The sequence below is a fragment of the Cupressus sempervirens genome, chromosome 6 (assembly GCF_028749045.1).
Source record: "Cupressus sempervirens isolate cs-2001-9-10 chromosome 6, ASM2874904v1, whole genome shotgun sequence".
NCBI classification, from domain to species: domain Eukaryota; kingdom Viridiplantae; phylum Streptophyta; class Pinopsida; order Cupressales; family Cupressaceae; genus Cupressus; species Cupressus sempervirens.
The window spans coordinates 439270879-439297712 of record NC_143123.1 but is presented as its reverse complement, the minus strand read 5'-3'; the positions used below and the strand labels follow the sequence as shown (position 1 = coordinate 439297712).

At 36.8% G+C, this 26834-nt stretch overlaps 1 protein-coding gene across 19 annotated transcripts in view; it reads right to left on the bottom strand.

The window, feature by feature from the left end:
• The window catches only part of LOC149552940 (uncharacterized), a 404864-nt gene extending 378423 nt beyond the window's left edge, over window positions 1–26441 (bottom strand). For 5 of the 19 annotated variants that reach the window (XR_016352989.1, XR_016352988.1, XR_016352990.1 and 2 more), the window contains exons 1-2: window positions 26277–26441; window positions 24103–24173 (exon numbers count right to left, since the gene is read on the bottom strand). Coding sequence is in view for 10 of the 19 variants with exons in the window: in XM_089788479.1 (XP_089644605.1) it covers window positions 13272–13416; window positions 13539–13703; window positions 24103–24173; window positions 26077–26112 (417 nt within the window). In the remaining 9 variants the exon portion in view is untranslated. The other 14 variants (XR_016352987.1, XR_016352986.1, XM_089788483.1 and 11 more) reach the window with 10 other exon arrangements.
• Between the last annotated feature and the right edge of the window lie 393 nt (window positions 26442–26834).

Genomic DNA, 26834 nt, shown 5'->3' with positions numbered 1-26834 from the left:
TAACAATTAATTTTCAATTAATAAAATAAGCCCCTCATGGAGCACCGGTCTAGATTCCTTCTTCCTATGGGCCTAAAGACTATGAAGCAGAGAGAACTTCAAATAAAAAGGAAAAGACATCCTGTCTTTATACTGGAAGTGGTTTAAAAATACGGAGTGAAATTTATGTACCCTTTTAAATCTTCCATCCAAAATAAAGTATTCACAAATGCAAGATAAGACATCTTGCTAGATACCTTAAGTTGTTCCAAGTCATAGAAGTCATCAGTCTTCACAAGTTTTTTCTCCTCTTCATCATTTTCAAAATTTTCTTGAATTCTACATTCAAGATGTTTGTTTCCTTTTTGAGTTTTAGTCCCCCATACGAAGACCGGTAATCTTCATAATGAATTCCTCTATCAAATTCACTATGACACCATGCATTGTAACCCTTTCTTCAGTCTAGTTCTTGAAAAATACTCAATGATATAGGGCTTGTAGCCATGTAACTTATCGATATAATCTGTCACTTTGCCCTTGGAGAGTATATCCCACACCACATATTTTTTCTTCCACTCCTTGCGATTCATCGGCTCTTGTTTCCTTAGCTCTCCACCCATCACGTAGTCTACTCTACATTTTTTTAAGAAACGGTAACATCAACTAAGAACAAGGTATGTTTAATCTCAAGAAAATTCTTTACCCTTAAAACATGTGAACTACTTTTAATGGTGATACATTGGTACCTCCTTGAGATACGCACACAGTCTTAAATTTCTCAACCTTGTGTAATCTTTCCTTCAGTGGCATTGGTCATATCATTATTAATAATCACCATCAGCTCACTCTCCTTGCTGAGGTAATCATGCCAAGTCATCTTCACATCCTTGTAAACCACTTTATTAGCTATCCAACCAGCAACTTTATTGCCTTCATGAAAAATATGGTTAATAATAACTTTGTCAATTTTTTTAATAAAATCTTTAATTTCTATAATGCTGCCCTTAATACTCCACATGGTCGTACTCTTGTTATTTAGCATATTGATAATATTAAGATAATCCCCTTCCAGCCGTAAATTCCTATATCCAGATTCCATTGCTAGCCTAATAGTATACAGTCTTGCAATAGCCTCAGCTTTATGACTAGTAGAATGACCTATAGGAATAGCAACAACATCCACCACTCTACTATAATGCTTGCTTAAAACTCCACCACAGCCCACTCTAGCTGGATTCCCTTTTGTTGATCCATCAAAATTAGCTTTCAACCAACCCAAAGGAGGGGATCTCCATTTCACATATTGTCTATGGTCATCCTGTTTAGTGTTAGTTCCTATACCATTCATAGGATTTATTATTTGGACTTCCTCACTATTTTTGTTTAGAGATCTAAAATTCTCTTTAATGGCTCTGATGATATTTGGCCCACAACCCACTCAGGATTTTCTTTATTTCTAAGAATTCTATTGTTTCTTTCTTTCCATATACCCCAACAATGATGGGGAAGATAGATTTTCTATAGAAAACCAATTTTAGCTCCTTTGGTAGGATAATTCCAATTTTGAAAGTAGTTGTCAATATTATTAGGCTGAACCCACCAAGTATTCCAATATTGAAGGAGGGAGCACCAAACATTCTAGCTATATCTGCAATTCATAAAAAGGTGATTCCTATCTTCCAAATCAATCTTACATAGACAACATCTATTCACCAAATTAATACCTCTTTTTTGTAAATTATCCAGAGTTAAAAATTTATTTTGAAGCAAGGTCCAGAACAAGATACTAATTTTAGGGATGAGACCCTTAATCCAAGCCCTATCCAAGGGGGAAATAGACTTATTCTTGGATATAAAGATAGAGGAGACCTTGAAACAACCACTAGATTCAATCCCCCATACCATTAAAAAAAAATTATTAGGATAAAGGCTATGAACATTAAGGGAAATTTGGATGCTAGCAAAACTTTGATTAATCTCAGCAATGTTAACCCTATCATTATTAGACCAATAATTCTCCACATATTCTCCAAAAACCTGTTTGCATCTTTCTTTAGGACTCATATCCACAAAATCATCTACCAAAGGGTATCTAAGAGTCACTCATCTTCCCAAAATCTGACTTTACATCCATTACCAACTTTCTACTTACATTCTTTATTCAATATATGTTTGGCACCTTGGACAACACCTTAGATAGCAAAAGAACTAGGTAAAATTAGGTAGGATAAAAAGCCAGAAATATAGGCAACATTATATAGATACTTATGTTTCCAACTAGAGCTCCATTCCTTATCATAATGATAAACTCTCCACCCTTGTTTGGCCAACAAATCTTTATTCATACTTTTGATAGATCTAATACCCAAACCTCCTTCCATCTTAGATTTATAGATCTTTTCCCAGGCTATCAAAGTCAATCTCTTTTTTTCCTCAGCTCCAAACCATAAGAAGTTCCTTTGAATTTTATCAATTGGATCCACAAATTTAGCTAGAATCCCAAAAAGACTCAAAGCATAAGTTGGGAGGCTTTGAAGACAAGCTTTGAGAAGAATAACTTTACCTACATTACTCGGCATATTACCTTTCCATCCAACTAATTTCTTATTGAATTTCTTAAGTAGATCCTCTCAAAAGGTTTCAGAAGGACTAAGCCCTAGAGGAAGGCCTAAATAAGTACTTGATAGAGTACCTATAGAACATTAGCAATTTTCCTTTGTCTAAGAGCAGGAGTGTTGATAAAAGAGAGAGAGAGCTCTTATCCCAATTTATCAACTGCCTAGAAGTAGTTGAATAAAGATTCAAAGCCTTTTTAAGACTTCTAGACTCCCTAACATCATCTTTTCCCAAGAAAATAGTATCATCCACAAATTGTTCATGAGAACAAATAAGAGGATGAGATGTAGGTCTAACACCTTGAATTTCCCCTCTCAAGACCATCTTCCCAATATACTGGCTCATACTATCAACCAGAATAGTAAAGAGAATAGAAGAAATAGGATCACCCTACCTCACACCGCTTAAAAAAATCAGAAGAACTATCATTGACTAAAATAGCCAGAGATGAGGTAGAGACAAGCTAAAAAATTAACTTAATAATAGAATCATTAAAGCCAAAAGAAAGTAAGACCTTTTGAAGGAAACTTCATTCAACTCTATCATAAGCTTTAGAAATATCCACTTTCATAATAAAACCCTAGTTATTGGATAGAGACAAAGAATGGATATTTTCATGGACATAAATAATTGAGTTCAAAATTTTTGTACTAGTAATGAAACCATTTTGTTGCTCAGAAATAAGCTTTGGAAGGATGCTTAATAATCTCAAAGTAAGAACTTTTGAAATGATTTTGTAAATCGAGTTACAAAGGCTAATTGGCCCAAACTATTCAAGGGAATCAGCTCCATACTTCTTTGGTATAAGATAAAGAAAAGTAGAATTAGTCTTTGCATTCTTTTAGCTCCAAAGAATTCTTTAACTACAGCATGTATACATCTTTACCTGCCAACTTCCACTTGTTTTGGAAGAAAAATGTAGGAAAATCATCCAGGCCTGGGGATTTATCTCCTTCAAAGGAACAAAACACTTTATAAATTTCCTCTCCATTGCGAATAGCAATCAACAGTTTGTTCTACTCACTAGAAATTGCATGAGGAATAGCTTCAAGAAGCTCAAATTGTCTGGTACTATCCATAGTTGGGTTAGAAGTACAAAGAGATGAAAAGTAGGATACCATTTCTTTTGAAATCTCAATTTCATTAGTAATTTTTTATCTTCCCTTTTGAAGGCTTGAAATTTGATTCTTTCTTGGTGTAAGTTTCCAGTCCCATAGACCCGCGTTGTGGTCTTTTATTGGACATTAATATTATCTTATCTTATCTCTTATCTTATCTATGTTTCATAAGAGTAAGATGATTTTTTTTGCGTTTCTGTCACCTTCCTCCAACCATATAGATCTAGACCTCTTCCTCCAAAAGATTTTCTCTTTAGAAATAATGCCATGGTATTTAACCAGCTTCTCATTCTCTTCTTTAACCAGCTCCTCTAAATAACCTTCCTGCTGAATATGATCTTGGATAGTTTTAAGATCAAACTTTAGATTAGATTTACTCTCAAATATATTCCCAAAAGACTTCTTATTCCATTCTCTAACTCTTTTTTATAACATACTTAAGTTTGGATGCAACTCGAAGCAGAGTCATTCCATCAATATTAATATTCCACCATTCTTCCAACAAAGCCTCAAAATTAGGGTATTGCATCCATATTTTCTCAAATCTGAATGGGGAATTCTTCCTTGCTTGAATAGCTTCTACTTTAAAGAAGAGTGGAATATGGTCAAAAGCAATCTTCTATATTACATTGAGATTACAAATAAAAACTTCGATTCAATCCGGAGAAATAAGAATTCTATCCAAGCGAGCTTGAATACAATCATTTTGAACTCTTTTATTACTCTAGGTAAAGTCAATCCCTTGGAGATCCAAATCTATTAACCCTTCTTTATTAATGAAATCCATAAGATCTGGCCTTCCTTCCAATTGACTAGAATTTACTCTCTTTTTTCATGTTCATAGAGAGAGGCACATTGAAATCCCGTAAAAATAACTATTTTTCATTATAATTTAAACTCTTGAGCTTAGAAAGAGAATCCCAGAACTTTTTTCTAGAATTTTTGTTATTAGGAGCGTACACATTAACTACATACCAATATTTATCCTGAGATAAATTGTGTATCTTAACTGCAATGAAGTGTGTATTGGCATCCATTAGGGTACTAGAAAACATAGAATGCTTCCACTTTATCAGAGTACCACCTGATGCTCCTTCAGAACTACTAGCCATAAAACAATAGTTATTGAATGATTTCAAATTCTCTACTTTACCTTTGTCCATTTTAGTTTACTGAATCACCATAATATCAAGTTTATGCTCTCTTACAAAATTTTGAACCACATCTAACTTATGGATACTATTCATCCCCCTAATATTCCATATGATGATTTTCATTATAATTTTTTACAGGTAAAATCCAAAATAGTTGCTTGCTTCCCATCAGCAGTATTCTGCAAGCTTTCAGCTTTTGTCCTCTTTTTGGTAGTTTTTCTACCAGATTTGTTTGGAGCACCAACATCCGGTTTCAATTTTATAGTCCCTATTTCCAACTTACTTCTTCGAGTTGCCACTCCTATAGGCAAAGGATTAGTTTTTTTATCAAATTTTTTTCTTTGACCCTATTTTTGTTTTGGTTCTTCCTTCTTAGTAATCAATTCCAAAAACTGAGAATTTGATTCACTTCCATTAAGAGGAAATTTTTGACTTAGAGGTTTCAATAGAATAAGATTTCCTTCATCATGTAAGTCTTCCAAAATATCAATCTCATCTAGTTGTCCACTCCTTTCCTCTAGGTTTTCTCCTTCCTCAAACTCCACTAACTCCCCAACCTCTTCCAAATCCTCTACATTATTCTAATAGATAACCAACTGGTTCGATAATGTTTCAGAGTCCTCAATTTTCTTAATAGCAGATGGAATTTTCTCATTGTTCTTCTCTTCATCCTTGTGCATCTCCTTCCTTTGATTAGCCTGAGATTTAAGACTATCTTCACTTTTCTGGCCTTGCAAAACAATTTCTTCGGTAAGACTTTAGGTTTGCAAACCCTTTTTTAAACCTTCTTTTCCACATTCACCATCTTTTATTTGTTTTTAAGTTTCAATAGAAAAAGTTTTGCCCAGTGACCTATTTTTTGGCAAACAAAACATGCATTAGGAAGATCTTCAAAAAAAGACCTCTTGAGTCCACTTTCCTAATTTTCACTTAAATTCCACCTTCTGAGGAAGGTCCTTCAAATGCACAACCCATTAACTATTATATATATCATCTATGTTTTTCAAATTAAATCTAATCTTAAATAGGTATCTTTGTATTTTTGTCTTTCATTTTTATTCAATCTATTTCACTTATATATATATATATATATATATATATATATATATATATATATATATAGTATCATTTTAGTTTAGATCATATAAATTGCTAAATAACTTTTATCTGTAACTTTTAAATCTCTATCATTTCATTTTTCTTTTTTCTCTATTCATTTTTGGTTTCTTTTTCTTAATCACTGAGTTCTGGTTTATTTATCTTCCTTCATCATCCTCCTTTATTGTGTTTTTTTTACCTTGAACTTTCATGGCTTCTTACTCCATCTTGTAGTGCATTCAGCAAGAGTGGAATATTCTGCCTTGAATGTGTTTCATCAGACTTTTATTGCCCTCTCTATCAGCAGCCTCGTCTTCTTGGAGTGGCATTTGTTTGCATTCTAATCTATGTTCACTTTTATCCTCGTGCCCTCTTCTCTTTCTCCTCATTGCCAGTTATCTTGGATATTTTTTATTTCAGCTGCGATGTTCTATCATGAGCCTCCTCGCATGTGTGTTCTCTATTTTCAGCTTGGAGTTTGTTCTCCTCCTCTCCTCTTTCACCTGGCCAACCTATGACCACCATGTTGCTTAGTCTTTTAGCTTCACTTCTCGGTGATTTCCTCTTTCTTCACTATTCCTTCCTTCACTGCACATGGTTTAACGCATTTAGTAGGCTCCTCTTACATACTTTGCTGATAGTTTGTCAGCTACCTTTATTTGTTTTTTCTTTTTTGCAGTTTGGTCTGTTTAATCCTCTCTGGTCTTCCTACAATGAATCCTAGCAATCATCTCATTCATTCATATCCTTTTTTTTTTTCCATTACCCACTCTCTATATGTGCTTCAGATCCTTTCCATTTTTTTTGTATGCAGGATGCTATTATAACATTGGTATATTTAGCTATTATGCTTCATTAAACTTTGTGATTTTCTCACTTAAGCTTAACTTTCCTTTTTTATTTACTATCAAGTTTACATGACATTTGAACAATTGGCTTCAAATTTCTTTTATTATCTTTTTCATTATTACTTACACATTTTACTTTAGTTGTAAGTTGTGGTAATTTTTCCATCTATAATTAAATAAAGCTATTTCAAGTTATAAGATATTATACTTCTCTTTTTAACTATTCGTTCTTATTTATTTAAATAAGGGGGACATTTAGTTTTCCTAATCATGTCATCTCTAATTTCTAAAGTCAAACTTAATAGTTCTAATTATCATTCTTGAAAAATGCATATTTCATTTATTTTCCATTTTAAACACATGTTGGATGTTGCCACCGATGCTTCTATTGAACCTGGTGCAATGCTTGAAAAACTAAAAATGAAGAAGCTTTAAGTTTAGTTGGCATTTCAATTATTCCAAATTTATATATATATATATATATGTTTTAATTACAAATACAGCAAGAGACATTATATAGGGTAAATGCAACATTGTTGGTATGGGCAGCCTCTCAGATCACAAAAATTCTATAAGAATTTGCCTAAGGCAATAATTCAACGCCAAGATCAAGATGCTCAATAGATAGCACAAGAGAGACTAATGATGATCAAATGAGAATAGATATGAGATGAATACACACTAGAAGTGCCTTACATATTAAGGCAACTAGAATGACTAGGATTGTTGAAGGAGACTCGATAACGGCTTGAGTTGGTGGAAGAAGCGAGGGAGGAGTTTCTGAACCTGCATACACCACGGGAAGAGAATCCTGACGGAAGGAGATCGACTCGCACGGCTCGGAGTGCCAACGGAGCACGAGCGTGGAGTGACCTCTTCGTCCGAGATATACTTTCGGAACGAACGGCTTTGGTTGACGAACCCTCTTCTTCACCAAACAGCGCGGGTGTTGAAAATAGCACGGAAGCAAAAAACAGCGCGGGTATTGAAAACAGTGTAGAAGCAGAAAATAGCACAAGTGTAGAGAACAGCACGAGTGTGCAGAATAGCGCGGATGTGTAGTACAGCATGGGTGTTCAAAACAGCGCAGGAGTTCAGAACAGCGTGGGTGCTCAAAACAGCGCAGGAGTGCAAAACAGCGCAGGAGTGCAAAACAGCGCAAGTACACAACAAAACCCCCGACATACAGTGATAATGGTAGGTCCAAAGGAAAAATTGCCTAAATTTGATGGTGATGAAGCAACTGATCCCATTCGACATTGTAAAACATGTGAAACGATTTGGAGGGCAAATGGCATAACAGATACAAACGAATGGATCCGACAATTTCCTGCTACCCTACGGGGTGGTGCGATTGATTGGTTTACTGATGCTGATCCACAGAAATTAAATAGTTGGGATAACATTAAGGAGTTCATTGCAGAATTTCAACTTTTGCGTGATGGTAATGAAATTGTAGCAGAAATATTCAATACTAAGCAAAAGAAGAATGAAACAGTACGGTTCTTAGCCAGGAGATTGAAGGACTTAATCAGTAAAATGGAGAATAAGTCGACAGATGGACTCCAGAAAAGATGGTTCATTGAAGGCCTTCACTCGAAGCTATGGAAAAAGATGAAGATCGTGCCACCATCGACATACATTGAAGCGTACAATCGGGCAATGAACCTCGAAAGTGACCAGAAGACAAAGAAGAAAAAGAAGACCAGCTCATTAGATTCAGATGACGATGACCCTTCAGGAGAAGATAGCAGCGACGATGACGAGGGCAACAACAAGAAGGTCCATGCTCTCCAGAAGGACATGATTCAGATGATGAAAGAATTTAAAAACATGAACAAGGAGACTAAGGGTAATGACCTATGGTGCACAGAGTGTAAGAAAGAAGGCCATACGAAGGGATCCTGCCCGAAAGATCAATTTTGTGAAATTTGCCAAATCCTAGGACACTCGATAAAGGAATGCCCTTTCAATTTAAAAACTAGGACATCGCAGCAAGTGTTCCTGTCGTAGGAGGCATCCCCATCAAGAGGGAACGGGAACACCAGTACGGAAGGTGCCACATCAGGTAGATACAGAAACAACCGGCGCGATCAAAACAACAACAGCAATAACAACAATGGTGGCAACAACAACAATGGAGGAAGGAGTCGAATTCAGTACGATGCGAATGGTCGGCCAATTGTTCAATGTCGCGCATGCAATCTGTGGGGTCACTTCGCCCGAGAGTGCACAATGACGAACACACCGAAGTTGCTATGCCGATGGTGTGGACCTGGCGATCAGGATGATACTAAGTGCCCGAAGTCTGGAGTAAACTTGATTACCGTGGGGACAGACGAGGAAGAAGTTCTGACAATCACCCGGAAGCAGGCGAAGCTATACCTTGACCCAACGGAAGAAAAGAAGAGACTGGAGGAAGCAAGGGCAGAGATCCAGAAAGCAACACAGGCAAAAACGACACACCTGAAGGACCTGCCAAGTACCTCCGTCCGGAACTGTGCAGAACAGAACATTGTATGGCAAATATTGCAAGCTGAGATACCCGTCAGGATAAATGATCTATTGCTAACTATGCCTCAACTCCATACGGCCCTCACAAATATAGTTTCGAGCGCTAAGCAACCCATAGAGCAAGACAACAAGAAACAGGGGGGTACAAGTGTAGAAGATCCGATGTTGTTAGCTCTTTCATCTGGACGCTATCAGGCGGTTGTTGAAATGGGCATTCTCGGGACTGTGCTAACAGACACAATTGTCGACGGAGGACCTGGTGTCAATGTGCTACCAAAAGATACTTGGAAAAAGTTGGGACGGCCAACATTATGGCCACCTACCTTCCAGCTGTTAATAGTCGATCAACACAGAATCAAGCCATTGGGAATACTCATAGCGCAACTAGTGACAATCGAAACACAACCATTCTTGTTTGACTTCGTTGTGATTCCTCTCAGGTGGAAGGTGTACGATGCTATTCTGGTCCGAGGGTGGTTGATACAAGCCAAGGCAAAACACGATTGGAAAAAAAATACTTTATCACTTGAAAGCAAAGGCCGGAAGTATGTCATCGATCTACACACTCAGATGGTTGGAGAAGAAGCTCTATCTTCAGATTCCGAAGGACAAGATGATGAGAGGAGGCAGAGTATGGAACCCGATCAGGAGGGAATCCTATGATTGGAAGGAGATGACGATCTGGATTTAGTAAATGGTCTTTACCACTGGCAGATAGAGGATTACAAGCTCTTTCCAAGTTGTAATATGCTAAGGATCGACGAAGGTAAGAAAGAAGAAGGAAATGAATGTCCGAAGGAACACAGAGAAGCCAAAGGAGGAAATGAATGTCCGAAGGAACACAGAGAAGCCGACGGAGGAAATGAATGTTTGAAAGAACATGGAGAAGCCGAAGGAAGAAATGAATTTTCGAAGCAACACAGAGAAGCTGAAGAAGAAAACGTGGATATGACTGAAGCTAAAGGACAGAACATACAGTACGAACCCAAAAGAAGGAAAGATTCTACTGTACAACTGCGCCGGAAGAAAGTATTACGTCGAACCACAAATATAGCAGAAAGGTACCAGCACCAAGGAAGACGCACGATACGGTCTGCATAGGCAACAAAGAGGAAGGGTTCAATAAAAGTTGTAGCAGTACAGAGTGAATGTGTTATTGACGGACAAAAGGGGTAGTTGACGGAGTCCATGGTAGCGAGCTTCAGGAACAAACTGGGCGATATGGAGATGACACAGAACAAGCATAGAAGGTTTCAACTCGGACAGTGGGTGTTGAAGTACGATGACCGGAATGAGATCAAACCAGGCGAGTTCAAAGTTAAGTGGGTCGGGCCATATCAAATCTAGGAAGTAGGGGACAATGGAGCAATAAAATTATGGACTTTGGATGGACTGGAAGTGCCTCAGGTGGTGAATGGCTCAAAGCTGAAGGTATACTACGGCCGGAAGACTTTTGCATCACAGAATGGCCTTCGGGAGACCCCTTCGTCATTGCAAACCAACGGTGATGACGGTCGAAGGGAAAACTGACTTTGCTATTCATTATTATTCAAAAAAAAAAAAGTAGCGTACAGTTTAGCACTGTACGGATTCCACAGTAAAATATGAGCACCGTATGGCTTCCCCAAGCACCGTACAGATTTCACAGTGAAGCAGCGACGTACGGATTTCTCACACGATGGAATGTGTCGTACGATTTTTAGAGGAAAGAGTCTGTACAGTTTTTAAGGGGCAAGTACCGTACGACTTTTTGAGGGAAGGTGAGTACCGTACGGTCCTTAACACCTGAAGGAAGGAGAATACCGTACGTTCTTTGATATCTAGGAAGAAGACTACCGTACAGTTTTTGATATCTGAAGGATGGTGTACGGGTTTTAGACAATCCAAACTGTGGTACGGTTTTCAAGATGGTAGTACAGTTTTGTGGTAGTGTACGGTTTTTTAAAGAGCCTGAGAAGGATAACGTATGGAATTTGGAGCCAAATTTTACTTTGCATCGTACAGATTTTGAAGACTTCGGAGGATATTGCAATACGGCTTTTCCAGAAGATTGAAATAGTGAAGACGCCTTCAGATTTGTTTCATCAAAACTCATGTGCAGCAGGAGGCATCCATATGCAATCAGCAGACAGTGTCAAGATTGAAGCCGTATGGATTTCATCACAGAAGGGTGACGAGGTTTTCTATAAAAAAAAAAACGATGACAGAATCAAGTTGTTCAGAATGAGTGACAGATGATGCCAAAGGGAAGGGGACGCATCCGTGGTTGCCAAAAAGAGTGCAGAATCGGTAGATAATGACAGAAATGGTGTGTTTCGTGCATTTCTGTGTGAGTTGCGAAGTGCTAATTTGGTCTTGGCGGCGAGGGGCGCTACCCCTCGACCCCGCCGTGTACTGCGACACTCGGGGCGCTGCCCCAGGACCCCGCGAGGGCCGGGGGCGTTGCCCCCTGGACCCCCAATTATTGCGGATATCAATCATGGGAGTCTGACCAATTGAAAAGACTTGGAGCTACGGCAGGCATGGAGTGTCTGTGTATCAGAGGCCCTGAGAGTAGGTGTTGGTCGTCAGACTGTCTTGGTGGATGCGTAGAGAGCTCGGGAGGAGCTGATCATCCAATTGGAGGCAGTGCAGCGACACTTGGTCTAGTGTACTTGAAATTGGAAGGCAGAAAGCGGCACAGGTGGCTATCAGGGTCAGATGTCAGATTGGCTAAGGTGACAATGTTGAAGACCAGTTAGTCAGTCAATGTATTTTGGTTGTTGATTTCTCTCAGAGATTTTGTAATAGTCGTCAGGAGACAACTTTTTTTTTTGGGGGGGATGATGTCGGTAGAAATTGTGTATCGGTCGATGGGTCCCTTTGGAAAGGAAATTGTGTATCAGCCGACGAGTCCCTTCGGAAAAGAGATTGTGTATCAGCTGATGGGTCCCTTCGGAAAAGAAATTGTGTATTAGCCGACGGATCCCTTCGGAAAAGAAATTGTGTATCAGCCGACGGGTCCCTTCAGAAAGGAAATTGTGTATTAGCCGACGGGTCCCTTCAGAAAAGTTTATGTATCTGGCCGATGGACTCCTTCGGGAAGGTTCCTCGGAAAGTATTTATAACCCCTTCGGGAAGCATTGTAGACATCAGATGATATCATCGAAGTATAATGTACTGTGGGCATATGCGAATAATAATAAGAGTTATGTTGTTTGCTGTTCATGTTCGTATTCATTGTTTGTTTCTTAATTAATCTATGCGGTAAACAACCTCTACTGCCATAGCATCAAAATTAGAGTCCTCATCACTGTCATCCTCTGCAGAAAGCGTAGTCTCATCTAATGGAACCCCAACCAGTCCTGGTGCTATTTCATCCTCATCTATCTGGGCCACATCCTCAGGCTCAACATCCCATCACAAAGCTGGTGTTTGCCTATACTCTGGAGTCTGACGATCGGCAAGTCAAAGAGCATGATGCATTATCACTAGCTTCTTCGCTCTTTTAGAGATAAGTCTATTCTTCTTGATAGAGTGGATATACGAATATGTGGACCAATTCCTCTCTGCAGCTGAGGAACTAGCAACTTGTGAAAGGAGACGACTAGCAAGTATCTTTAACTCAGGTGTATCTCTCCCATGCCAGGTCCACCATCCAATAAGATCCCTCTGTGCCAAAACAACTCTATCCAACGTTGCTTGTGGCTTACCCAAGTTTGGGCCACGAAGGTTGGTGAAGTCAAGGAACTGTGCACAAAGAGTAGAGGCATCTTGAGCTGAATACATCTTATTAATTGCTCTTGTGAAGCCATCCAAACCTCAGGATCATCATAAGGGAGGCCCCTTCCACCCAACTATGCATACCATTTGGGATTTAGAGCAAAGGCTGCCATATGAAGTGGGGTATTTATCATATTCCACCTCCACGTCACAATAGGCCTAATATGTTCTGCATAAAAGCCCTATGTAGGATCCTTTGCCGCAACAATTCTCTTCATCTTACCCAACATGCTGTCAATAGTTTCATAGATCTCTCCCAAACTAGGAGCATCAGTATCAGTATATCTAATGACATCAACAAAGGGTGCTATGACAGAGCAAATATATCTGCAAGATCAAGATGCCAACAAAAATAAAAATCAGAATTAGAATTTTAAGAAATTTAAGATTAGTAGTAGGAAAATCAGCAAGCAAAACACTAATAGTAAATTTAAAAATCAACAACTTACTTCATTGTGGACCACCAACTCTCATCAAGGATCATTTGCCTCACCGCTTTTCCTTCAGAGGACTTAGAATGAGACCATCGTCCTGACTCTGGATTCACCACCATCAATTGAAGGGCCTCATACACCTCAATCATCCTCTCCATCAAGATGAAATATGTGCAATACCTATAGCAACAATTAAAAATTAAAAATTTAAACTTAAACATTAATGATTAAAATTTAAAACAAAAAGCATCATATGTAGGTAAACTTATAAATAATTTTTTTAAATAACTTAAAGTTAAAACAAACTAAAAGTAAATTATAATTATAATTGACATACCTTGTCTCGGCTGGTTTGAGGAACTCCTTAGAGAAGGACCTGAATAGAGTAAGTGAAATGTGGTGGTTGCAAATAAATATTTGTACTTCTCTAGCTTCTAGCACTGCTTGTTTCACCCATTCAATCTTCCCTATGTCCTTCAATGCATTGTTCAAGGAATGGACACAACAAGGGGTCCAAAATATGTGCCTATAAGCACCCTCTATCATCAAACCAGCTAATTTGCACACAGGTGCAGAATCTGTGATAACCTATACAACATTAGAGGGCCCAATCTCCTCTATGGCATCTCGCAAAATGGTGAACTGAAAATTTGCATCCTTCTTCTTTCCTGGGCAATCTATGGCTCTCTAAGAGCCAATAGGGGATGTGATAATGATATTGATGAGTGAACCGATGTCTAACATCGGTCCACCCATCCATCACAATAGAGCAACCTGTCCTAACCCAAGTGCGTCTCATATCCTCAAATAACAAAGCAACCTTTGAGTACTCTTCATCTAGGATAGTGGTTCATAGCTTATGCTCACCAAGGGGTACAAATGAGGAATTCATAGTCAAAATATCTTTCACCATTTGTTTATAATAAGTGGAATGGGTTGCATTATATGGGATACCATTAGCAACAAAGAATCTACCAATGGATGCCTCACACTTCTCCTTTGCCTATGCATTAAACATACTTTCCACCGAGCCCTTCTCACCACTACTTATTTTTCTCTTCCCTCTAGACCCACTAGGGCTGCCACTAGTACCAATGGCAAATGAAATATGCCTAGATAATTGTGAGGGAATGGATGCTGATGTCGCTGTCAAATTTTGTCCCTCCATTTCAGCCTCTAAGTGCAATCTTTGGCATTCTAATTTTTGTTCATCGGTTAGGTTAGGACAAGCTTTGACTCCTTGGCAAGAAACACCTGAAAAATGTGACTTCACTCTTGTATAGTTGCCCCTAAAATCATCAAGACAAATATGACAATCCCACACCCTAGTCCCTCCCAAATTCTTTTTATCTTTTGGCCGAGGTGTGACATATTGGAGAAGGGGTTTTTTCCTATTGAAAGGACCCTTTGCAAAAATTTTCATAATGGCAGAAGGTCATTTAAAAAAATCAGCTTTAGGATTGGGTTTTTGCTTAGTGTCACTACTAGCAACATCAACCCCTACATTTTCTTCTTCACTACTACTACTTGTACTCCCACTACTGCTCATTGTGTTTAAATATGCAATTGAATAGATATATGAGCTGAAACAATGAAAAATAAATAAAAAATCAGACTTTACAAGCTGCAAATTTATTAAAAAAATGATAGATGAAAGCACAAAGACTTTTATACTTACTTGGTGGACAAAATAGAAGATCAAACCCTTGGTCAAGCTCTTGGAAGCAAAAAAATTACCTCCTCTACTTGCAAAATGAAAACTTCAGCCAGATGCAACATAAAATGAAAACTAAACAATTGTTAAAACAACTTAAATGTGAGGAGTTATATACATTTTAAGGTTTTTGGAAGAGTGGGACCCACTAGCCGACCAAGAAGGAGGCATTAAATTTTTTTTTTTAAAGTTTTGAGCATACAAAAAAGGGGGACGGCCGACTGTACCCGGTATGGTCGAGGGACGGCTAGACGTCCCCTTTCCGTACCGGGTACGGCTAGCCATCCCCCTTTTGTCCCCCCCACGTCCCCAAGTTTCCGAAATGTCCCTTGAAAAAAAAGGTCATTTGGGGACGGTTGGAGGACGTCCCATACCCATCCCCCCATCCCTTAAATGTCAGGTTTTAGGCCGGGTACGCATCCTCGGGGAACATAGCTAAAAATTAAAAGATGGTTAAACATGGAACCTCCCAACATGTCAAGAATAGCATTTGAGATGATTGCAAGGATCCAAGATATTGCAACAAGGTTTGTCTTTCTTTATTAGATGAGCAAAACTTCCACTGAAGCCCAACCCATTTAGGACTTCAGCTTACATCTTTCTCCACTGCACATCAGGGTTGACAAAAATGAACATAGACCCTGTGGGAAACACTTGACAGTTGGCACAGCTTAAGGAGGATGGAAGACTAGGTACAGACATTGGTATGAAAGATGAGAATGTAGAAGTGCTTATGGGTGTTATCCATTGCAGTAGTAAAGATTATGGGTTCATTTTCATCTAGAACACACTGAAACATATAATGGCACAAACCCATTGGGTACAATGCAGCCCACCATTCCAATTCAGGTTGTGACACTGATATCTATAAAAGACACTTGTGAGAGAGCCATTGATCAATGTATTGCAACTATGCAAGGTAGCTGTTCTTTGACCAAATCTTGCAATGCTGCTCCTCATTTTCATTCCCAAATATGTGATTCTCTTGCTTCTAGGGATTTCCATTATACTGCTAATGTATCCCTGTCAAGACATCAAATGATTTTGATGCTAAGTGCAATCTTCTCACCCAAAAATGTGTTGATTTGATGAATGGAAAGGGTATTGATTTCCAGGGCATGAAGAAGATAAAGTTTCATAGTCAGATGATGGCAATTATGCTGAACATGACTCTTCAGGAAACATAGGCATTGACATATGCAACATATCTATTGGTGTTTTGGTTGCAGACAATTCTTTAAAAATTGGAGTTAATAAAAGGGAATAGCAGCTATATGAAGCTTGAAAATATCAAACATGTGGACCATTCAAATTTTCCACCAGCTAGAATCATTCTAGTCAGCTTAGTAGAGAACTGAAACCAATAAAGAAGGCAGAAACTTTCGAGATCAAGATCAACTCATTGGCAGAAGAAAAAGATATCTCTATTATCATGCAAGGAGTTGTTTTGGAGAATTAATAACTAGCAAGGATAGTTTGACAGCTAGAAACCATCACAGATTAGTTAAGCAGGCCAAGATATCTCTGATTTTTTCAAGCAGAATTTCTATAGCTTTCTTCGCCCTGATAGAGAGTTGGTTGGAGGTTTTTTTTGGGCAGTAAATTAGACTGTTTCCCAAACACTGAGAAGAAGTTTGACCACATCATAAGTGATAACAATTGTATTTTAATCATTAATTTATGGTGCAAAGTTGTTGGAAGTTAGTTAAGGCCTATACAGTATGCCTAATATCAGTTAGACAGTTAGCTGTTGCTTTCTTTGTACTACATATTGTTACTACTGTGGCTCTTTCTTGTTTTGTACCTCATATTTTCATTTTTCAAAGATTTTGCAGGCTTGTACTGCTGCTACAGAACTTTAAATGAATAAAATTCACTAATTTTACCTTCTCATCTCCCTGTTTCTTTGTGTGTATCTTGAATCCTTGATGATGGACGAATCCCCTTGTGATTTTGATAATTCCTTGAGGTTTTGACTCATCCCAGCACCTTGGAACAGGAACAGGTATACATTTTACAGGTTTTAAGTTTTGCAATGAACATAAATAGCTTGTGTCATGGGAAATTATGTGTTCCCTCTCAAAATTGTGATTCAAGCATCCTTATTAAAAATAAATGTAGAAAATAAGAAAGATAGTTGGGTTGTGTAGAGAAACAACCGAGTATTTGATAATGTTGTGGTTTAGAAACAACAGTACATTTTGGTGCATCACCCCATTAGTATTGGATGTGATTTTAAGTGTCCTATTTCCATTTTCTCAGCAAGTCATAGTATTAAGTGAAATACTGAAAGGAAAGCCCAGATTTTGAGAGGTCATCCAAAGTTTCATTGAATGCTTGGGGTGGGTCAACAAGGGTGCACATTCTAGTGACACAAGTTTGTTTCAGACATTTACAAGAATTTTTCATTTCATTGTTCATAGTAATTAGTGTTGATATTTAAAGTATTGAGATTTTGAAACAACTTTCAAATTCACTGAACACAAATAGCAAAAATTGCATACTATTATGAAGAAGTCAAGTGCATAGTACACTAAGTGTACAATTTCTATACACTTTTAACTTTTGTAACATAATCTTAATTCCAATCCTCAGATCTGCTAGAAACAGAAAATATGGAACATATAGCCACTGCTGAAACTGTAAAGGAGAATAGCCCACATTTTATAGGTTACAACCAGTTTGCAATACAATGCTTAGTTTCTGCTCGTAACTTGAGGTATTCAACTCAGAAGTTAAAATTTAACTTTGGTGTCTTCGCCATGTAGAACAAAATGTCTTCTGAACTATACTGTTTTTGTATCTTCTTGCACGCTACTATTTGTTTGCCTCATAAAAGCAAGAATTTGTTATGTACTGCTCTTAATATGTCAATCGCAGTTTGTAACTATTGAAAGATTTTATTAGATGCTGCTAATTCACCTGAAAATATTGAGAATTTACCTTATCCAATTTATAATACTCAGATTCTGCCCTAAAAATGTTTTATTGCATTCCATATACACATTTATTTCAAACTTTGAACTCGATGTGCCTCTATTGCATGATTGTTCCTTCTTATATGGGATTTTAAGTTGTTCAGTGTTCTTTTTACCTGTCATGCTTTGACTGTAAACTGCCTTTGGTGTTGCATAGGGTGAAGAGGAAAGCAATAACATAGATAGGTAAAACCACTTCTTTTCATTAATTACAAAATTTTAAAAGATGACCCCACTAGGTTCAGGAGGAAACTTAAACACTTAGTGGGACAGTAATCCTCTACAAAAATATGGGATATATTGAAATGCAAATGGTGAAATGTAGCAATTTGAATGATTAAAAAGGAAAGCTACTGAAAAACAAGCAAAAACAAACTATAACAGGCAGACAACAAATTAAAATTTAGAGAAATGGAAACAAGGAGACAAATCTAACATGTGTCAGAGATCTGAGCTCAAACTGCAAGGCACATGTCTGCAATGGCAACATGTACCCAAGACATGCTGGGAGTGGCATCTTGTCCCTAGAGTTTTTGTCTGAATTTTTCATAGATCGTGTTATTGTTCCTAATCTGCAAAAATTTGCTCAATAGCTTTGTATGTTGTTCCTACACAGAAAAATGGAGAAAAGGTTGTCTAAAGGGTTTTGCCTTAATCAAACCCTTGTTTAGCAATCAACCTTGAAAACGAAATAAAATTGCATAAAGGAAAGTAAAAAGAAAGGAATATAATTAAAACATCTTGCATAAACCCTCATGAATGAATGTAGAAATCACTCATATCCATGAAGATGCTTTATTGTACTTGGAATCCAAAATTTTCCCTTAGAATGTAATGTAGAATCAAGGATGCCCTCACAAATGCATAGATCTATGAACGTCACTCATAGATCTTGAATGTAGATGTGCATGATAACACTTCCAAAGGTGAGAGTAGGTAGTTGGAAAGAGGGATCATCTTGCTTGATTGAGAATTCCTCTATTCGTGCATCATGAGAGAGAAACTTGCAACAATTGGAGAAGATTAACTTTGACTTGAATGACCTTGAAAAATTGGAGACTTGGAGATCTTGATCTTGGATGCTTGCCTTCAAATCTTGAACCCAAATGCTCAATTGCTTGAAAGTCTTGATAGCTTGATTGCTAAATGCTTGAGTACGGATTTGATATCCAAAATGAGGAGAGATAGGGGGCTTTTTAAACATAATCTATCGTTTCATCATTCAAAGATGATCCAAGCTGACTAAAAAAGAAAATCTCTCGATTAAACCCTGACATCAAGCTCCAGGTAAAATCAAAGCCCCATAACCTAGGGACATAGCCCCATGAGAAATGTGCCAAAAATTTAACTCAAGGTCGAGGAGAGTGAAAAGGTGTGGGAAAAGAGGAATCAACTTGCCAAAATCAAGTATAATGGACATTCGGATCTCGAAATTGCCAAAATAGATCTAGTTGATCCCAATAAAGCTTCTAATCCTGGTTGCTAACTTCTAGGACAATACAACTATTTTATGAGTCTTTATTGGTTCTTATTCACATGTAATAAACTATCTCATTGTCCTTTTTAGATTTCATTCATAATCCATAAATGATTATTGTTCCTTGAATTGGTCAATAGTTAGTATTTGACCTTATAAATAGATTGGATATTGCCTTGTTAGAATCCTCTCCTTCACATGAAAACATTGTCTTTGTATTTGCCTACCATCACCTATGAACTGTAATGAAATTTCTTTATTGTCTCGTATTCTTGTCAAGGTCCATTGTTATCATACCATCTTAAATTGGAAGCACTTCAATTTATGACCTTTTAGCTCCTCTTTAGTGTGTTTGTATTTCATGGTTGCACTTAAAGCACACACTTTTCCTCCTTTCTTCTCTCTCCTAGGTGAAGTTAAGGTAGGACCTAACAAGTCCTTGATTTCCATTTTTCTCACACATTGGCTGAGGTAGGATCTAATTTCTAAGCATCCTCCTCTCTCTAGGCCTCATATCTCGAATCTAGTCTCAAACTATTGAATTTTGATGCAGATTACACCTAGAACCCCTACAATCCTCAATGCTAGAACAAGAGGACCAAGGAATCTGGCCTCTTGGGGAATAGGTCAACCTCAACCTATTTGACCTCATGTCGACCTGTTCCTAGCCCATGATTTTGGGCCTGAACCTATTTTACTCTTCCAATTAATTCCTACTTACTATAGTCAACTCCCACGGGGTAATTTCAGAAAATGTCAAAAATTCACTATAAAAGGAAATCAAACCCCTCATTTGCACATGATAAGAAAAAGACAAGGCTAAGTACATGTGAACACCTCAATTTGACATAGGGCAATTCCAAGGTGGAAACAAGGGGCTGGTTTCTTATTCTTCATTAAAAAGTGAGGGTTTTATTCTCTATCAAACATCAAGCACAATATATTGCCATGGAGAAGATAGGAGATTTTGAAGATTGTTAGAGTACTTTAGCCATGGAGGCTTGGTATGATTTTCATATTATCTTCAGATTTTATTCTTTGCATCTTCATACATTTTTACATACACATATGCATGCACACTTACATGCTAGGGTTTCACTCATAGAGTAGAATCTTAGCATTCTTATCTCTTTTACATTTTAGATCTACAATCTAGGATACAAAATCACTACATACACATACAAAATCTTTCCTAACGGCTATTCATGGAGGTGAAAATCACCAAAGCAGGGAGTTGACTAAGGCAAACACCTTTATAACCACCATCACACACCAGATATATAATAGGCTCTAGGATATCAAATTTGTGACTTTGGATATGAAAATTACTCCTTCGGACCTTTCTAGAAATGTTAGGTTGACTTTCCTACAATGCCCTGAGAAGACAGTGACTTTGTGGAAAAGCATCTAGAAGGATTTCCACAAAGTCGACCTATTCTGAGCCTTGACCAGAAAATCATTTTCTAGGTTTTTCATCCCATTTGGGAATCCACAATCAAATCTTCAAAAATAGGTCCAAATTTACTATTTTTTGAGCAAAAAGTCACTTTTCCGAACACTTTTCAAGGTAAATCCTTCATCCTTCCTTTTACTTTTCAGTACTTGATTATTTCCATATCTTGTTTGGGTTGTTTTCGTAGATCCAGTATCTTATAATTATATTACACTTGTTATTACATTGCACAAAAGAGGACTTGATAGTATACTTCCTTACTAAGTCTTTGGTTTCGTATCAGCATCCTTTCATCACACTAGGGTTTTCGCTAATCAAACCTAAGTCTTATTGAGAGTTATGTTTAATAGCCCCTCTTTCTCTTGTATTGAATGGCTTAGGAAGAAAGTGTTGAACTTCTTACATCCAGTTTGCATTACTACTATTAATGTCATTTTCCCCTTGAAACATTTTGGTGAATCTGATATGAACCCTTAGGGCCGGTTTGGTTGGTGGAATATAAATTAAGCATTGGCATTCGGAATGCTAGCTTTGGGATTTTGGAATTTGGAATCCAGATTATGATTAGGGAATTCAAATTGGAACTGTTTGGTTGACCAAGAATTCATTGTGAGAATACAAATTTCCTCCGTTTGGTTGAACATTGTGGCATTGGAATACTAGCCAAAATAACCGTATGAGTTAAAAAGTGAATGAGCATACACAACAGCTATAATAATTGGTGAAGGCCTGATATTATTAAAAGTTTTGATTCACTCCAGCAGAAATGGTGATGGTATGAGTAACCCTATATATATAAATATAACTTTTGCATTGAATAGAAAGGACATGCACAATTATACAGTGAAAGAAGTTCAAACATTGATTCAATATACAATCATAGAAGTAAAATAAATATCACCATTCAAGCTAAGAGTTTGTGCTCCAGAGTAGCTTGGATTCGGGAGATGGAAGTCAGTGATGAGTCATGATGGCTTGAAATATTCCACTCAATGGTGAAGTGCACTGATGCAAAGACTCAAAAGTAGAGCAGCGATATACATATATTGAACAAAAATCATTAGAAACATCACTACAAATAAAATGCAGATATGTATTAGAGATTTTCCCCTATTTAAAAAAAATAAATTTCAAAAATTTGCAAACATATGAGCAAGTAATAGCAGAAAATTTTCCCCCCATTTAAAAAATTAAATTTCAAAAATTTGCAAACATATGAGCAAGTAACAGCTGAAAATTTCCCCCCCATTTAAAAAAATTAAATTTTACAAATTTGTGCAAAAATAGGTGCCCCCAAATGGGCATCCGTATGTCAAACCCAATTAAATTTTACTTTAGTTGAAATTCTCATTTTCAAAAAATGGGATTTAAAATGGGAATTAAAACGGGAATTCTAAATAACAAGTATTTTGAAAGAATTTGGAATTCTTGTTTTGGGGGTCAAATGGGGATACCAAATTCTACTTTTTCCCAATTTCAATTCTGATTGTGCGAACCCAAACAATGGATTAGAAATTTTTTAGAATTCTGAATGCCAATTCCATTCTAATTCCAGCTACCAAACGGGCCCTTATTGCTTGATCTTGGTAGTAGATCCTTCTTTTTCAAACATTGCATTTATAATCATAAAAATGCCAATAAAAAATCTTCCAATGTTAGGAGTGCATTTCATTTTTGTTTAAAAGGAAAATACAAATTTATTTGCACTTTATTTCATTTTGAGTAGTTTGTTTTACTTTAAAGATGTATGATTTCTTACATGAGTATTTTGATGATGTGTTTGTTAGTGAACCCCTAAAGGTTTTTAGAAGTGAAGGGTTTGATGAAAAGAATGAAATCTTAATTGAATTCATTCCTCCGCATCTTTCCAAAAAAACCTTTACGATAAGTTTTTATCATGGTTTCCTTGGTGTGATACTGTTTGCAAAATTGAGCCTATGCAATATTCTAAACTGTAATGTCCCCATTTTTTCCAACATTGGAGTTTTAGGGATTAGCATATTATTGTGATTCTTGTAGACTAATTATTGTGGATAGAGGGTCTTCTGTGGCAGTGGCTTGGCTTGGGAGGGACTTATCTTCTCCACATTTCAATAAGTTACAAGTTGGTCTCCGTTTGGCTCAGATTGGACTTCGTTAGGGCTTAGTTTTTTGTACTTACTATTTGTGGTACGTTGGTGTTGATCGAGATGGACCCTTTCTATTTTTGGAAAGTGCATTTGGTCACATGGAGAAATAATAGGTATGACTCCTATTTCAGACGACATATTTAAATGATGAGTATTTTGGGAGTTAATATATTTTTAGTGGCAAAATTATTACTAATTATTAAATTGCTTATTGTAAAGTTATAATTTCACTTAAGTTGAGAGTTGAGTTATCATTGGAAAGTGTCATTTATTAATTATTTAAGCCAAGTCAAGTGAGAGAATCTAAAGGAAGCTCCTAATTAATGTTGTGTGGTGAAGCTTCTTGAGGTGAAGTTATATTTTGGCAACAAAAGGGAATTTGGAAGTTATAAATACAAGCCCGTTCGTTGAGAAAAGCACGTTTGATTGTATATTTTCTTTTGTTGCCTTTGTGACTTTTCCTAAGTTTTGAATTGTGTGTTTGTTATGAATTAAATTTCTACACATGCTGAAATTTTGTTCTGATTTCAAAGGTTTCATACAGATTCATAAATATTTTACATTACATTTTATTCAGTTCATGCATTTTGAGATCATGTCCATTATGTTCAAAAAGAATGAAAAATATCCTTGTATTATTTATTTCGAATATACAATTGATATTTACAAAAGAACTGTGATAATCAAAAAATGATGAGAATGCTGAAAATAAAATTCTCTCACAAGTGACTGTGGCAGTAGTCTCTTACTAGCTGATATATTCTACTCTTAAAAAGTAAATGACAGAAAAGAAAAGAAAGATTTGAAGTCATGGGCACTAGTCATTGCCTATAATGACTGGTTGTTTTCTGTCCATCCGCTTTCACCCATCCACTATGCTCCATCCACACATCCAAGTCCTGCATTCATAAGGCAATTTGTTAGATCCAATGGATCTAAGCAAAGCAAAGCATCTCATTCATCTCAATCATTTTCCTAACTCGCCATTAATTTTCATAAAATAAAATATATATCAGCAAGGAAGGAAAACTCTTAGACCGAAATGCTTTACTACTAATGTGTTTGTTTCCTGTGCAATGTTCTATTTCTAATTCGTACGCAAATATAATATTAGGCTCCCATGAGGGTTGTTAAGCCCAGCGTACCGGTTAGAAATAAAACCCATGAAGCTGATCAAGATAAGTAAGAACATAAGTAAAAAAGGGATGTAATATAATATGAAACCTTTTACTTTTGTAAATGAAAGATTTTTCAGCAAGTACAATATCAGTTGAATGAGAACATTAAAGGGAGATTACTAACAGTTTTGAAACCTTTTGCTTCAACAAATGCAAGCATGTTTCAGCAATACTCAAGTGAGCTATAGGAAAGAGCAAAGGAACAGAACTTCCAAAGAATGCTACAGGAGGAATATTACTAACAAAGGACTCATATATTGCAGTACACAACCAACATCAATGAAATACAATTTTTTTGTCGTTGCTGTTACACAGTATTCATACTGGAAAAGAACTATAAATAGCAGAAGTTGCAAGAATAGAATAAATTTTTATGAGTACATTTTACACAGATGGATAGAAATTCCAAGGAACAATAAAGAGTGACAGTAAATATGACTATAAACTCAGTATAACAGTTGTCTACAACAGCCACAAAGTTTCAAATCAGCAAAGGATAGGTACTTTATCAAAATCAGCAAAGCTTGTTCAAAGTATAAAGGCGTTGTCCAGGACAGGTCATTTATCTATTACTATAGTTATTGGTACTTTCAAGAGTTTAGGGATGTTGGACAAATCTGAAAAAGTTTTAGAAAAATATCCTGAAATTGAGCAGAAGCTCTTCTATCTCAATGGGAAGCCCTCACAAATTTTAGTGCATAAACCATAAAACTATGGGATGGCTACAGTGGAACAGAACCACAATAATAAGAAAAGCAGAGAGGCTTCATATTTATTTTAAAGACATCCGCAAGTGAACCTAGCAGAAAATGGTGGCTCAAGGTAAGGGAAAAAGTGCTTAGAATTATATCATGCCTCCAATGTTCAGCATAACATCAGACGTGAGCAGAATAGCACAAATCCAAAACATGCAGTAGTCATAAACATTGCAACAAGTGTGGATATAGCAGATCTTCAAATGTAAAACCCCAAAACCCAAACAGCAAGCAAGAGTTTTATCTTCATTTTAAATAACAAAGTAGATAGGACTAGAGAGCGAAAATGTAAGTATTCGGCACTATCTTCATTAGTAGAAATGACATAAAATAAGCAAGGAAAGCTCCAGATTTACCTTTGAAAACAATCAAGAATAGAACATTCAACAACAAGCTTTCATTTATACATGGCGATTCACAACACTTTCCCAAAATCAAAGTAAATGCTCATGTCAAAGCATTCATGGAGGAATAGTATGAATGAACAGCAAAATTGTGAAAAAGAAAACCCACAAGGAGATATTTACACCTACAACAAATGGTAAGATGCCAAAAACAAATGGAAAAAATGAAACCCATTACTTCTACATGGGAAATAGAAAACCCAACACAACAGTCATCTACAACCACGGTCAAGAAATGTCCAGCAAGCATAAAATGTTTTGCAGTTCATTAAGGAATGAGAAGAGAGATATTTTTCTTGCTTATACAATTTAGAGGAATTGCAAGTAAGCTGCAAAGATCCAAATCCTGACAAATGATGCCAAAAAAAAACTCATGGCTACTTATCCATATATCATAAATGTGAGAGAGAAGTCACGACTACAGGAGAAGAAGCAAAAGAAGCCACAAAAGACAAGCAGCAAAACCTCCATAGCGTCAACAACAGAACAAACAAGGAGCATGAACCAGACATGGCGGCTCCAAGCTCCAGAGGCCTCCAACACAAGAAATCAGGCATTTTCAAAAGAATGCAGAAAACTTCTTCAAAACCCACATACAGCGGCTTAGATAAAACGTGCCCAACAAATTAAAAGAGGACTCCACAAAGAATATAACTGCCAACTACCTCCAGCCCGTGAGGACAACTCGAGTCAAGAAAAATGCAAGCAGATGGAGCAAGACCCAGTAATGATGGCAGACAAGTTTTCTTCAGTGAACCCTAGCTCTCCAGAAAGATTGAATGCAAAATTAAAATGGAAAGAATGAAAGGGATATGTTTTGTTTTTAGTGTTTATACTAATACAAGGAGTTGATGCCATGTTCCTTCACTTGACCAAGCTTTATTCTTTGGAAATTGAAAATCTTTTAATTATTCAGGTTTTTAGTTTAAAAGGTCAAGTTAGGAGATGATATTTTCATGCGCTAGGTTTTAACATGTTACTTGGTCACAAGGTAAAGTTATAGCAATGTATCAAAATTTGAATTTTGTAAATAATGTTATATTAATTGATAAGTTATGAATCACTTAATTAGCATTAAAATCAGGAATGTATTGTTGATGCATTTGAAAAGGTAAAATATGACTAAGCCATAAGATGTAATCACGTTAACTGATTACTTCCATGTGTCGAAATACTTTACTAGGCTTTGAGTTTCATTCCTTTGAATTATTCTCTTGACTAGT